At 37.6% G+C, this 15,523-nt stretch overlaps 1 protein-coding gene across 6 annotated transcripts in view; it reads right to left on the bottom strand.

Moving 5' to 3' along the window:
- The window catches only part of LOC117227984 (uncharacterized), a 736,131-nt gene that overhangs the window by 519,140 nt on the left and 201,468 nt on the right, over positions 1 to 15,523 (bottom strand). For all 6 annotated transcript variants that reach the window (XM_076527155.1, XM_076527154.1, XM_076527158.1 and 3 more), the window contains one exon: positions 3,407 to 3,469. In XM_076527155.1, the coding sequence (XP_076383270.1) occupies positions 3,407 to 3,469 (63 nt within the window). The remainder of the gene's footprint in view (positions 1 to 3,406; positions 3,470 to 15,523) is intronic.

The raw sequence follows: 15,523 nt of genomic DNA, 5'->3' as shown, positions 1-15,523 counted from the left end.
AAACTAAATATTTCGTGATACAGATATAGGGCCTCTTTGTTGATATATTGCCTTGGAAGCAGAACGTATCCTATTCGTGTAGACGGTAAAAAGGAGACTTTTAAGAGGGTAAAATGAAAGTGTATTTAAATGACCTCGAAGTTGACTCTGTGTGTGCACGAGTCGTCATAAGGCGCGAAATGGTTGATGCAACTGTATGCCAAAGATTCACTGTACCTAAAAACAAACGGTTATAACCCGGTGGTCTCGGTCGCGAGATAATACTATCTCTTATATAATATACATATATCTCTTGTACCAGCAATGCCGAAATGTCATAAGGGATCTGCCGATAAAGGAGCCCATCAGCTAGGGACGCTGTGGTCAATAACCTAGCGAGGACCGCGAACGCGTGTTGTGTGTCAGTGAGACTGGGTTATGAAGCCAAGAGATAGCAACACGCGTTAGCACTGACAGATGGAAACTACTGATTTCCTTACTGCAGTAGCCTTCGCCCGATAGGAGCCCTCTATCAGCAGGTCCTTTATGCAATTTCAACATCGCGGAGCTCCCAAGACGAGGTAAATCTTCGAAATTGCACAAAATCTTAACCGTTCCAAAGACGTTGCATTTCAGAGATGCGGCGCATTCAGGTAAAATGCATCGATGTTGTTGAGACGACCCGACGCTTTATGGGCCAGTATTATCCTACCGTGAGGTTACACCACGAGGCGTGATTGACACCGTGTTTTGTCTTCTCGAGTGGCATCGCGGACGCGATCGTTGCGAACAAATTCAGTTCATTGTCAGATCACGCCGTGTAATCACGATACAGTTAACAGCTTCCAATTTTATGTATGTACGATTAATTCTGTTAATATATTGAAGATTGCGCTATTAAACGAAACGCCGTGGAATACTTTGCAATATAATTACAACTGTACTCTAAAGAACGAATAAGGCACGCCTTTACGTCCGGAAGATCCAGAGTGACGAGTCACAGAGAACCCCGTCATGCATCTACCGACCTAGCTGCAAAGTAATATTTTCTTAATACGTTAAACGCGGAGCCGATTTTTCTGGGTTTTCCGTTGAGACGGCATTAGTTTTTAACCTTGATACTGCCGATCCCATGCTCCGATACCGTCCGAACGACAGGTTCGCTGTCAGTCCCTGGGAACCGACGCCGCCTAAAAAAGGTTCACTGTCAGTCCAAAAGGACTGACACCGCCCAAACGGAAAGTCCACTGTCAGCCCCAGCCGCGCTCAACGTGTTAAGAATACAAAGAAGAAATATAGAGGACAATTTTTGTACATTCATCGGATAAATCCAACATAGTCTCTAGTGATTTTACGTGCAGCACCTGCCCAAAGGCTTATCCACACGGCCCCCATGGGCGCGCCAAGCCATGCAGGAGCTACCAGTTACTACGAGGACGCGGACTCTCGTCAGCAGACAACTGGTGGTGCCGAGCCCTTTCTACGCTCTACCGGCTCAGCAGGTCGGTTCCCGAGCTGAATACCGCAGCTCACCCGTCGAGGCCCCCAACAAGGATAAATCCAACAGTTAAAAACGCTATTTTGGCGGTTGTGATCTGACTGTTGTTAGAGCGAGAGAAAAGGAGAGGGCATGACGTTTCGTCCGGGGCCCGCTAGAGGACTCATCAGTAAGACTATCCTAGCGGGCCCTTGCCTTAGACGTTGGGATATCGGTAGGAAGGACGAAGTCTGTATTTATACGAATCGAGGCGGATCGGTTGCTTGCGGGAAGAGGAGCCATCTGCTGGCGGGCGCCACACTACAGTCTGTGGCGTCGCATCCCTCTACCTGAGCGCGGCCGCTAGCAATAAAACAAGTACCGTTCCTAATCCTCAAAATTCCCTAAAAAGCACGCACCCCTAATAAAACAATTCTCCTCACATCTGGACACCTCGACCCGCACGGGACTTTCCCAACTTTCTCCTTTCCTACGAAAGTCCATCTATTCCTTTCTTCTCTTCCAGTATAAAAGAGACAAACGCGCAACTCCAAAAGCTCAGTCTGTCCTAAGTTGCTAGTCCTACGACACCACGCTAGTCGCGCCCGCGCTCATCGATAGCAATTCAATAAACTGCATTAACCCTTTCGCTACGGGCGGGTTCTCCACCGCGGTACTTCCGCTGAACGGAGCGCCGCGACATCACTGCACGCTACGCGACGCCGATCGTCAGCGGGAGTACCGCGGCGGAAAACCCAAGCTGCTTGAATGTTTTCGTACGAAAAAATTTCTCTCCAAAGGCTATTTATAAATAAAGGGTATTCCAGGATATTTATAACGTCTTAGCATGCGCTCTTTAATTTACAGTATGAGAGGAAATAACATTATGCAATATAATGCATCTTATGGAAGGCCACTATAGTGGCCCGTAGTACCTCAGTGGCATCATACGAAAGGCCACTATAGTGGCCCGTAGTACCTCAGTGACATCTTATGGGGGGCCACTATAGTGGCCCGTAGTAGCGAAAGGGTTAATAGTAACCTTAACCACGCTCTCCGATTCGCTTACCTTCCCTTCAGTGCTAAAAGTCCATTATTTACTACACGCGTTTTATTGACATACATTTGCTTACCTGCGTGCGAGTGCTTCTTTTAATATTAGAAGAATGAAGTTATATTCGTTTAAATATACATAGATCTCACCATTCATTGTATATCCTAGAGATGCAATAGAAAATATAAAGTGATAGTTTTGTTACGTGTGTTCATCCGGTGCATAGCGGAGGATCACCCCCAGACCATTATTTTCTTAACACCCTGTACCCGTGTGCGCGACGTTGTAGAGTCGCATACATCATAGAGACGCATGTGCGCGAGGGAACACGCACACGACACCATATATCAGGCGTGTGAGGCCATACGCGATAAACCCGGCACACGTACTCGCAGGCAGACGCGTGTTTTAAGCACATGGGCACACGGTCGCCGTGCTGTGAACACAAACGTTGGGCATAAGTGTGACGAACAAGCTGTATCGAGCAGTAGCTATTGTTGCGGGTATTATTTGCCACTAATCAGAATGGCTGAGAGCGTACGGGACGAGCAACGAGTGGCAGAGAGAAACAGAGAGAAAGAGAGAGAGAGAGAATGAGAGAGTCTGACCAGTGGACGCATTTGGTGGCTAGAAGGGAAGTTGGTCGTGCAGCATGGTAGCCAGCCGGTCTGATTGCGGACCTGCCTCGCCACCACGCCCTGACCCACGCGATTTTCAAGATATCCGACACACGAGCCACGATGGGGTCGCTAGACGCTAAGGGGTCAACCAACTCGACCCCTCGTCGCCGCTGGCCGCTCCCCTTTCGCGTCGCTCCGATGCAAGCCTTCCGAAACTTCCCTTCGTGCCTGACGCGCACTTAAATAGCCGCCGCGAAGATCAAAATAGAAACTTACCCGTGCCGAGATCGCCAGCGAATCGGTCGACGAGAGCTGGGCCAATGAGTCCCGGTGATTCATCTGAAACAAAACCACGGCCGCTTGTTAGCTGGGTCTCGTGCCCGGGGGATGTCGAGGCGCTGCGTAGGGTGAAGTGGGAGCACGTGATGCCATGCCGGCGCGAGGGGAGCTCCGGGCAATTACGGTTTTTGACGGAATCCACGTCCCCGTGCCGTGTTTCTTCAGCTTACAGGATTTTTCAACCTTCGGCTCGCTAACAAGGGACCCCGTTCAATCGACGATAAAGTCGCATTGATATAATTCTCAGGGGCTTCGAGAACTCTTTCAGATGGCAATACACGTGTACTTCGATATTTGTACGATGGATATCGAAGATTGCATTGTGTTCATTATGGAAACGTTCACACGACGATTCTTGTGTCGCTGTACCGACTTCGTGTACCCTGCGAAATTCTGATACTTTACGAGCGAAATTGGCACGTTGAAACATGCCATTGACAAATAATTCGCGATATCGAAGGTGAAAGTATCTATTATGGAAAGTTATTCAGGGGATATAAGATTATCGTCGATTTTATTACAACTTAAAAGTATTATTGCTGAATATCTACACTACTGTTCGATAGATTAATGTTTCTAGGTAACGTAATGAACTTTGAATTATTTATTTAATACGAATAAATAATAATACGAGTAAAATAATAAAGTAAGAGCATGTCAAAATTACGTCCTGGTAATATTACTAGATCGTGAATAATGTTCTCTTAAACTCTGCATTTAGTATTGCATATTTCTTCTATCCATAAGTGCATACAAATTTGCAATTTACTGATAATACAGGTATGATAAGTTCTATGTAAACATCATTCTCAGCGAGCTCAAAAAATTAACTGAAACAAGCAGTTGATGATAATGAATAGCTACGATGCTATATATGCTTTTCCGCGGAGGTGACATAAGTGAGGCACAGCAATCCATGACTCACGAGCTAAATGCTTATGGAGTTAGTGTAGCATTCAAATGAGTATTTCGAATGAAAAGCGAACAGAAGGAGATCGGCATATGCAATAAATAGGAATAAAAGGAATCCTAATAAAAGGAATCGTGCAACGTTGTATTCTTTTTAACAGAATATAGTTATTTAAAGCGTGTAGATGCCACGCGTGAAATCGTTTGACTGCTCTGAATCAACAAAGCCAAAGAAAATATTGACTTTATAAAAGTACAAAATTTGTTTCTCAAAACTGGAGAGTGCTGATTGATGCATTTATGACAAAAATGAATAGCTTAGATAAAATATTGTTACACTACTTACGACATATTAGAATTATTCGAAGAGAAAATATATCTTTATTTAATCTCTCCGTCCTTGACCATTGCTATAGAGAACTTTTATTTCAATTCTGTTCTTGACGATTGGTGTAAACAATTTTTATTTTGCATAAAGATACACACAGTCCACTCATAACATACAAGATCATATGATAAAGCTCGACCAATCTGGCATGCCAGTTATAACTAACAATAAGTTAAACGCAACTGCAAAGTGTTGAAATAGAGTACACGTTATTGAAACAAATAGTAATGTATGTATTTACTTCGCACGAAATATCAAAATTTGTGTAATATCGATATTATAACTATATTAATAAAAATGACATTATTGAAAAAATTATTATACGTTTCGCTAAGTGCATTGTAACTAATCGTCTACTAATAACAGAAAACAGAAATTTTACGTCAAATACGCTGTTACATTACAGAACCAATCATTATTTCGGCCACCGTATCTACATGTAGGTATGAATACGTTTTCCTATCATTGTCTAGACTGAATTTTTTAAAGGGAATTTTTATTACGTACGTAAATAACGCTTTCAATCTTTGCATCCTTTGCATTGGGATTACCCGTTTGGATTCGTTTGATCCGAGCCATTTATCTCCTGGTTAAGCTGGGTTAATTAAGGCCCTCCTGTTAGAAAAGTAATGGAGACAGCCATTCTCCAACATTACATTTTATGCTAACGCGTTACACAACTTTGGAAACTTCAACGTTATCTGAACGATTTAATACGTCGAACAAAACTCGATAAAATTCCATCTTTTCAGTCGATCAATTCTAAAAGTTGACACATGCTCGCGTATACATATAATTGCAATTACACCGTAGAGCTTGAATCTTATTCGTAGGGATTTTAGATATTTGATGTCTGACAAATGTTGAAAACATCCATTTATTCGTTGGAAAAAACAATTTCACGAATCGTAGCTTACAATATTTAATTGCATCGCTTTGCGAGGTGTGTTCTTTGAGTCTCGTTTATATCATATTTACATATATGTATGTGCTGAAAATGCAGTTTTCCAATTTTGTCGTCAAAGACGACTCTGTTTTTCAGAAATTGTTGATGTAATACTGAATTAAAATTACTCGCTTCGCTAATTTTAGTATATAGATTATTTTGATGAATAGTGTATATCATTTTCGAGAATTATTATCAATCAAATTGACTGCGAATCTATTATAGTTTTAGAATGGCCTTAACAATATACCATTCTTTCATTTTACTTCTTTTCATCTCTGTTTTTGACTTGATCAAATCAGTGAAAAGTGAAACTCACAACATTATTCAGATCACAACAGATTTAATAAAACGTGCCTTTCATCAATAATCTATTGTAGCAATTCCAATTATTTCCGTCGCATGTGTCACCGACATAATATTTCAATAATTTGCTGAATATTGCTAGAGTAATTGCTTCAGAAGCGACCGATCTATTTTTCGATCGTTGGAAATTGTACATTTAATTAGCCGTCTATAAGTTCCATGTTTCAGTTAATGTAAACTTCGACAATCAAAGGGGCGCGTTTCACCATACTTCTCATGATATACATATGTAATAATGGCTTGAATTGCCATCGTTTCCTCTAGTGAATTATGAATCGTGCATACATGTGATACTGTGTGCTTGTATGATTCAATATTACATTTCAATCGGAATATTTAAAGGTTTACGAATGACATTTCGCAATCGTACAAAATTTATTTTATTAGATATTTTCAATAGAAGCAAAGTCACCTCATAATTTACTATATTAAATATTTGCACGTGCAATCATCCAAGATAAAATTTAAATAATTCTTTGGTATTAAACAATTCATTATACGATGTTAATTAGGGCTGCAAACGTACAAAGAAAAGTAAAGCACGCTTGTACAAATTACATTACAGAAAAATTGTAAAATATCTCATAAGGATAAAGTTTCAAGCATTAGATATTGATTTTTTGTCCATTATAGTTAGCACATTACTGATATACAGATTAAAATCTTCATTAACAATTGACAAATTAGCAACCATTACAATATCTGAAAATGAAAATAATTCATATAACTAATCTAGACTAAAAACTGAACAGTCATCATAGCGATCATTTTGTAAACTTTTTTATCCAGCAGTTTTTAATTATTGGCACATTTCATATATCATTAGATAAATGAGTTCCTATTTTAAGAAATAATTATGTCACATTTTATTACGTGTAGTCAGCATCAGGGCTTATATTTAACTGGAATTTAACTCTATAATTTTATAAATATAAGTTATTTTTTTTTTTTAGTAAACTTTTATCTTATGAATTATTTCTTTTCCTATTTAAGCTAAATTTACTTTAAATTAACTGTCATTTAACTGTGAACTTTTATAAATATAAACGATTTATTAAATTTGTAACTTTTAAATTATTTATTTTTCTGTTTTAAGCGAATTTTTATATTAACATTTCAATTTTGTTATTAAAGTTCAATTTTAACGGTTATTATGTATTTGATTGGTACAAATTCTGAAGGACCATCTGTTAAGAAATATTAACAGATAATTTAAAGTAAAATATAAAAGTCAATGTTATTTTTCAATTTACTTACAAATTCGCAAAGAACTAGAAACAGGATAAACATAGATGGGAAAGCAAGTCGTTTTCATTGGAAGAAAAATTATACAAACTAAAAAACCATTATGTGAGCACTTCAACTTTTTTAAAGCAGAATGTTTGTTACTGTCCAACTAGAACATTTTCTCATTTCTTAGAAAGTAAAAATTTCCTGCTTCTGCATAAATATATGGAATAAAAGTATCAGAAAAGATAAAAGTGAAAAATTAACTGTTACAACAGAACCAATTGAAAATTATAACAGTTTCATTCCAGCTCTGGACAGCACATTAAGAAAAGGATATCCTGAGGCGGTGGGACTCTCCGAGAAGTACAATTTACTCGATTAATGTTGGAAGATTACCACTGCAAGAACACTAGGCGAGTTAAAAAATTGAACAGAAAATCGCGATGAACAAAACACACCAGTGACAATTATTCTTGCGACATCTGCACGACGATGTTGTCGCCTCTCGCTAGCCGAGTCCCCGTTTCGAGGGTCGAATTTCTGCACAAAGAAACGCTCGTCGTGCTAGGAATCATGTTTCAACGACTTCGGACTAGTCGGGGGTTTAAAATGATCTGATGAAACTTGGAGGGAATTACGAAAAAAAGATAAAAGACAAAAGATGAAAACAGAGTCGAGCGTTATTTGAATTGCTTCGAATAAATAATTATTCCAATGAATTCTTCTTGAACGTATATTTCATTCGAATGACGATTATTCCTTATTCGTAGCAAATTATTGTATTTCTCCATTTTATCTATTCTATCCATCATTCAATTTATATTTTATTCTATTCGAATAATTCTTCATTTTTTATTCGAATATGGATTGTAAAATTATTCGAATAATTGTAATAATACGAATCCTAGAATGTACGATTATCTTCTTTGCATACAAAGAAAGATTATTTAGTTATGCATCAATGATGAATCTATCAAAGCTTTTCGATGCAGCACTTTGACGAAAAAGTGAAAATTAACATGGAAGAAATTAATCAATAAACAATGATGAAAACTTTATATTCTATCATTTTTATTCAAATCGACTATTTTCCGAATTAATTCCTGTACAAAGAAATTCTCTTATTCGAATAATAAATAACTTCTTATACAGATGAATTTTTATTCGAGTAAAATCTTGTTCGGATAGATTGTTATCTAGAAACATTTTTATTAGATTCGATATTTATTCGATACTGACGAAAAAAATTTTATTCGTTAATCCTTATTATCTCTTATCCGTCAGCCGAATAAAATTTTCCCAAACTCTGGATGAAACGCGAGTACAACGGCCGTACTAAACTTCGTTTTTTACTATCGTTTATTTATTGTTTCGAACAGAGGACAGGCTACAAAAGTTGCCGGAACTTCCACGAATATCCGTAGTCAACAAAGATTGCACTGCAATGGCCGGGGCGATGGAAATTTTTTTCGAACACAGGGGCAAGAAGAGTTTAAAACCCAGCCGAAGTTTCGACGATCGATACATTTGCCTCTTTCGCGTACAGGAAGTAACTAATAGAAACGAGAAGTTGAAAAATTTACGATTGTTTTAAGAAGTTAAGAGTTTGATTAAAGAAGTTCAACAATTTGCAGAGCGAACGCTGTACCTGTGACCGAACAGCAAAGATCGTCGGATTAACCCTTGCCGATCTAAGGTGTTTCCTCACTTTTATATCAGAATTTCATACAACATTTTATAATTTAAACATATTCACACAGGTGATTTTACAATTTATTTAGGATAACTGAAAAATATTGCAATTCTTCTCACATACTATGCAATTACGGCATTATTCATGAATATACTATGATGCAGCAAAATAATAGTAATAACAATAATAATAATAATATTTATTTAATCAGCGGGAAGAATGTGCTTGTGTTACAATAACATGACAATATGTCGCACAAGTAGCATATCAAAAAGAGAAAAGAAGTAATACAACGAAGAAATGCAATAGAAGAGAAAATAAGTGATAGAGATAGTGAAAAAATGGTGAAAATAATAGAGGATAATAAATCATGAGATTATTAAAGTACCACAAAATAAAATTAGAATAAATAGAAAAGGCACGAATAAGAAAGAAATAAGAAATCAAGGACGAAAAAATGTTAATCAAAGCAGTAATGAAAAAAAATTCAATAAACATATAAAATATAACATAGGATCGTAAATTAACGCTCGAAATCTACAATGAAGACTCGATAATTATTTTTTATTACAATTTGAATTGGATAAAATGTAAGAATATATAAGAATATTTTGGAAACAAAGTACAGTGTTACTTTAAAAATTTTCTATTGACCTGAAACTAATGCAACAGTGTTTTTAAAGCATTTAAAATGTTTCTTACTGTTATGTATTTTGTTTCAATCATTTTTGCCATAAAGTGATACAAGTGATAAAGTGTCATAATGTTAGCGATGTTTGTCATAGTACCATAGGATCATGTTTGTAATTCTAATAAATAGAAACACAGAATAAAGCTGCCATGATAAGCACGTTATTTGTTATTTCTATTTCTGTTTTATGTCACATTTTTATCTTTCTATTGTCCTTTTTAATTCTTCCCTTCCTACGGTAATAATACAGTATTATTCAATAATAATAATTAATGCTTGATAATATAATGCGAATGTTGACACGGAAAGGAAACATAACTAATTTTGAAATTCAAAGGAACTCATATCCCATTCAGTTAATTCAACGGACGAATATATCGGCAAATATTTGCACGTCTGATAACCTTTTGAATTGTTAATATTTTCCGAACATACACAACGTCCGTGTTATGAGCAGATATTATTCCTGAGAGAGTAAAAACGTATTTTCTTATTTGTTTTATTCGTTCATTATCATTGTTAATGTAAAAATATTGGAAACTGATTTTTCGATACATATAATATACATTATTATAGAACTCACATAATCAAACCGTCTGATATGAACTTTCCACTGTACGAACGAATGAATATTGTGCTGCAATATACTTGTATTTATACATATAATTCCTCTATGAGAGTATCTAATAATCAATTAGAAACAATTTTAATCATGGAAATAAATAAGTTTAGACATGTCGATGAAGTAGCAATATATTAAGAAAAAAAATGCACAGACTTCAAATATTCCCTGCACTATTTCAACAAATGACTTTTTTTGTCTTATCGTTGTATCGCTAATGGAGTTATATTATCAATTCCTTTGTATTCGTTATAAATTGAATATACGTTTATTGTTCCAAGTCCCAAGCTAATATCAATTATAGCTTCCTTGTATCATGTTGAATATATGTTTACCATACTGCGCGAATTCTGTCATTAATAAACGTGTATATACATGTAATCTCTGAACTCATGGTGCATAAAGTCTGAAATGGGTCCTGCATGACATAATAAGATCAGTTAAATCCTGGATGATGTAATAATAGATTTGTGATTCATTTCCAAATAAAGTGACATTAATAATTGTTGCATGTGTGTTCACGCTTAACATATAATCGAAGAATTTTTACAGAAATTAACGACTCCAACCAAAATAATTAATCGATGTTACAATCACTGCGCTGTACAAATGTAAGAGAAATCTAAACAATCTTTTTCTACATGACAATCCTCTACATTGACAAACTTGTTGGTACACGATTGAAATAATTAGTCACTACGAAAATGATGAAAAAGTTTTTAACTGTAAATTGTAGATTTCAGTAGATAATGCGTCAACCTTAATTGCGTCACTCTAAGCTTCTCAGAATTCATCAATAATAACGTTTCGTGCCACAAAAGACAGATTGATACATCACCGGTCACCATTGCATTAAACCAACTAGAATCGCTCAATACGTTAGCCTGAATAATAACATTCAAATCCAATCTGGTATCAGCCGCGGTCGTTGCACAGCTCAGTAGAACAAGTGTTCTCACAATGTCTAAATCAGCCTAACTACAAAGGTAAAAACAATTTGCCTTGGCGTAGTAACAGTTCATCCGGTCTATTCGGCGCGACGCGACGTCAAACCATCGGAATTATGTCACGTACTATACACGGCATTATTAAGACACTGCCATTTACTGTTGCATTATAGTGTCGCGACACTGCCGCGCAGTCAATGCATTATGCCGGCGATACTATTGGAATCGGAATAGGCACTATTGCATGCATATCAGCTGCAACGCGCTCGCATTCGGCGGGCTCCATACAGGATGAATCGCGCACTCCTGTTTGCCGACGTTGTTGCTCATTGGGTGGCGACGTTTCACTGACAATCATGATGACAATTGAATCCGATGGCAAAGAAACCACAGATCGGACATGCGACCGATAATGTTACACACGGAGATTTCACTCGTCAGATCTAACAGTCGCGTTTTGGCCTTTTCTAGAAGCCAGTTCTCTAGATTCCAGAAGAGTCTCTCTATTCACTCTTTGGCTTATTAACACGTTCCGTGCCACGTGTACCATCGATGGTACACGCTTGCATGTTTACTTAGTGAACTGAACAAATTGTTTACAAGAAATTTAGAACCGAAGAATCAATTTCCACCGCAAGAATGGGCGTTGATAAGTTTTTGTTACGTTGTTATGTGTACGAGAATTAATCATTGCACGTAATACATCAAGTTTTAGTCAAATATCAAAGTGTGAAGATTCGAGTAAAAAAAGCTCGGCACGGAACGTGTTAACTCAGGATACCTACCCAGCATACAGTATACGATAGTTCACATATACTATGAACTATACTACTCATACAGATACTATGAACATGCGTGTATTTTTCAGATTTACATTCAAATAATCGCAACACTGCATCGTATTACATATGTTCGTAATAATGCTAATAATTTCTGAAAAGATTATTATATCAAAATGAAGATTAGTACACCAAGGATGATTACACGTACACCCTAGCAACGCACTACCACAAACGCAAGAAACGATCATCCCATGTCGCAAAATTCGTAGCAAGTCTTTTCTGTTAAAAATGCAGTTTAAAAGAACGTAACATTAGATACTGCGACAAAACCCGACGAACAAGAACGAGATTGTTATCATACAGTACAAATAATTATTATACAATACTATGATATATATATATATATATATATATATATATATATATATATATATATATATATATATATAGTACTAACAGTATTAACACTATGCCGTCCGGTGGCATCACGCTGGTGCCATGCAAAAACTATCTGTTGTATGCCGGTGGTACCACTTTGGTGCCATTTGAAAAAACTGAAATAACATTTGAACTATATTTCTTAGGTGTTAAAACGCAGCAAACTAACTATAGCATTGTGCTTATTTAACTAAGAATTAAGGACGAAAATTCTTGGATGGCTTATCTTAATTTTAAGAATTTATATTACCGCCATCTTCGAAATTTTTTTTGAAATCTAAAATTTCCAAGCTATTATGCCGGCGTCAAACAAAAGAATCATATCTAAGATCTGCGGACGGCATAGTGTTAATAATATCTTAGTATAATACATATATCGAGTTCAACTCATTTATTCAGTCGCATCCTTTCCCGGTAGCTAGTAAAACCCACAACGATATACCTTCGCCGCTCGAAGCGTATCATACTATTCTAAAAAGTTACGAGGTTAATTTTGAATCTTACCCTGTTTTTTAGTGACACCCGCTGATGCAATAGTTAGTTCAAAATTTCCTATCTTGTAGCACCCATGAAATGGTTTTGTGCCAAATTACCGACGATCATTTCACTGACGACGTCTTCACGAATTGAATGACAACCATTGTCAGCTAAACATAAAGTCAATATCAATAAACATTGTCGGTGATTTCACCATGTCTGTTGCGACGGCAACACCGAAGGTCAAGCGTCCCTGGCCATCCCTTGAGCAATTAAGCGATATGCCTGCGACACTAGAAAATGCACCCAAGCGAAGGTGCCCTTCGACCCGACGACACAACTCATAAATTCCATATTTCCCAAAACGGAAAATTTATAACCCGAACTTTCGAACAGTTTCCCACTCCTCAAGTTCCTTCCGACACACCCATCTCCAATCAAAAACGCTTCATTTCCTCCACCAAAACCCACCATACACCAATCAACAAAAAAACCGAGGCGACAAGCGAAAGGGCACCTAGAACGTTACACAGAATTGTAAGAACCACCAGAACTCTAAGAACGCAGATAGAACGCAGATAACGCATCGCTAAGACACATCGCGCACATACAATGTCGATTAACAGTGTTCATTGACTGGGTCAGTGAACCAGTTTCGCAACTGTACAATTGACGATGTTCATGACTATTTCCAGCTTTATTCATCAATTTTTCCGAATATATTTTTTAAGATACTTCACGTAAAGACATATCAGTCTTTCTGTTGTTACCACTGTAGCAGCCATTTATTTGATTGAATTGCCGAAGAATGACCAATTAGGTGACGATTTAAATACAAAGGGTCAAAATGATCCGGTAACCACAGACCGTGGGTTAATTAGTATTGTCGGCGAAATCAATGTTGATTGAGAAATTGTCGGTGGAATTATTGTCGGTAATTTGAAATGAAACCGATGAAATCGGGCAGTCTGCGAGCATCTAAAAATCCGCAAAAACCAAACAAACCTTCGGTCACGCAGAACTGCTTAACCCTCGGCTCGTAACAATACAATCGGCGGTGGAGAAGTCTCTCCCAGCTGGGAGAGTTCGGAATAGTTGGCGAAGAAACCTGCAAAACTGACACCACCGCAGGTATGTAGGAGCGAACTGCCGCAGAGGAACCGACAACTACCCCGAACGGAAGGGAACCGCCGTTTCACCGGGCTTGTACACACTGTTAATTCGGTAGCTACGTCACGGACGTCAAGAATGTTCCGGAATTCTATTCGAAGTATTCGGTATATAGGGTGGGAGAGGCAGAGAAAGAGAAAGAGAACGAGAGAGAGAGAGAGAGAGAGAGAGAAAGAGAAAGAGAAAGAGAGTGAGAGAGAGAGAGAGAGAAAGAGAAAGAGAGTGAGAAAGAGAGAGAGAGAGAGAAAGAGAAAGAGAGTGAGAGAGAGAGAGAGAAAGAGAAAGAGAGTGAGAGAGAGAGAGAGAGAAAGAGAAAGAGAGTGAGAAAGAGCGAGATGGAGGGGCAGGAGCGTGGCGGCAGTCACGATCTGAGAATTTTTGGTGCGGCGATCCCCTGACTGGCATCCGATCGATTCCGATTCCCGTGAATTTACCAAACCTCTTCGACTATTAGTGTCTATTCGTTGCCAGCGAATCGCTCCGAAAGATTGAACGGCGGAACGTCGCCTGTGCTCTTGTCTCGAAAGCGCATTACTCGCGTGCCCCGGAAACGTTCCGATCGTTGAACTACTTCCAATACATACGTATGTCCTCATGAAAATGCGCTGTTGATCCGCCGCCGGTGCTATGTTTTGTTCGAAACCTCCGATTGGTACGTTTCTTCCTCGGTGCCGGTTCCCGTTGCCGATGAAAAGTTTCGAGCGTGTTACGACTTCAACGGAGATGAATTGCTGCCGAGATAGACACCGGGGGCCGTTGGAACCTATCCTCGCCTCCTCAGTTGGGGGTGTTTTAAGAAGAACGGAGATTTCGTACGTTTTATGAACGATGAATGATTTGTCACTTAGCTTGACAGATATTCTGGAAGTGTTATTTTGTTTTCTAAGGCCGCGAAGAAATACTTGATTCGGTATTTTATTTATAGAGAGTAGAGCTTCTACGAGTATGGGATTTGAAAGTTACACGTTGCAGAAAAGAATGTTGAATATATATTTTATAGAAATTTAAATATTAGAAGATTTTTAACAGAAATTTAACTAGAAATTTTTAATTATAATAGATTTTTGGGAAAATTTTACGAAATTAATTTTTAAACATATGTTCCCCAGCTTAAAATACATGTTATGTACAAAAATGAGAATTATTTGCATGTACGTAATATTGCCAACAAAGAACAAGTCTGTTTTACTGATGTTACAGAGTTTTAAAGATATGAAATAAATTCTGGAAAGATATTTTTAGAAGTTGCTTCAATAAAATCTTCTTATATAAAAATATATATACGTGCCGATATAAAAGTGCTCGTCCACATGTAATGTAATATTCAGGAAATTTATTAAAAACTTTTTATCGACATTTCTACATCCCAGGAAACAACAAACGGAAAATCGTTTC

This window comes from Megalopta genalis, chromosome 17 (genome assembly GCF_051020955.1).
Source record: "Megalopta genalis isolate 19385.01 chromosome 17, iyMegGena1_principal, whole genome shotgun sequence".
Lineage (NCBI taxonomy): Eukaryota > Metazoa > Arthropoda > Insecta > Hymenoptera > Halictidae > Megalopta > Megalopta genalis.
Note: the sequence above shows the minus strand (reverse complement) of the source record. Positions and strands in the feature narration are given on the sequence as shown.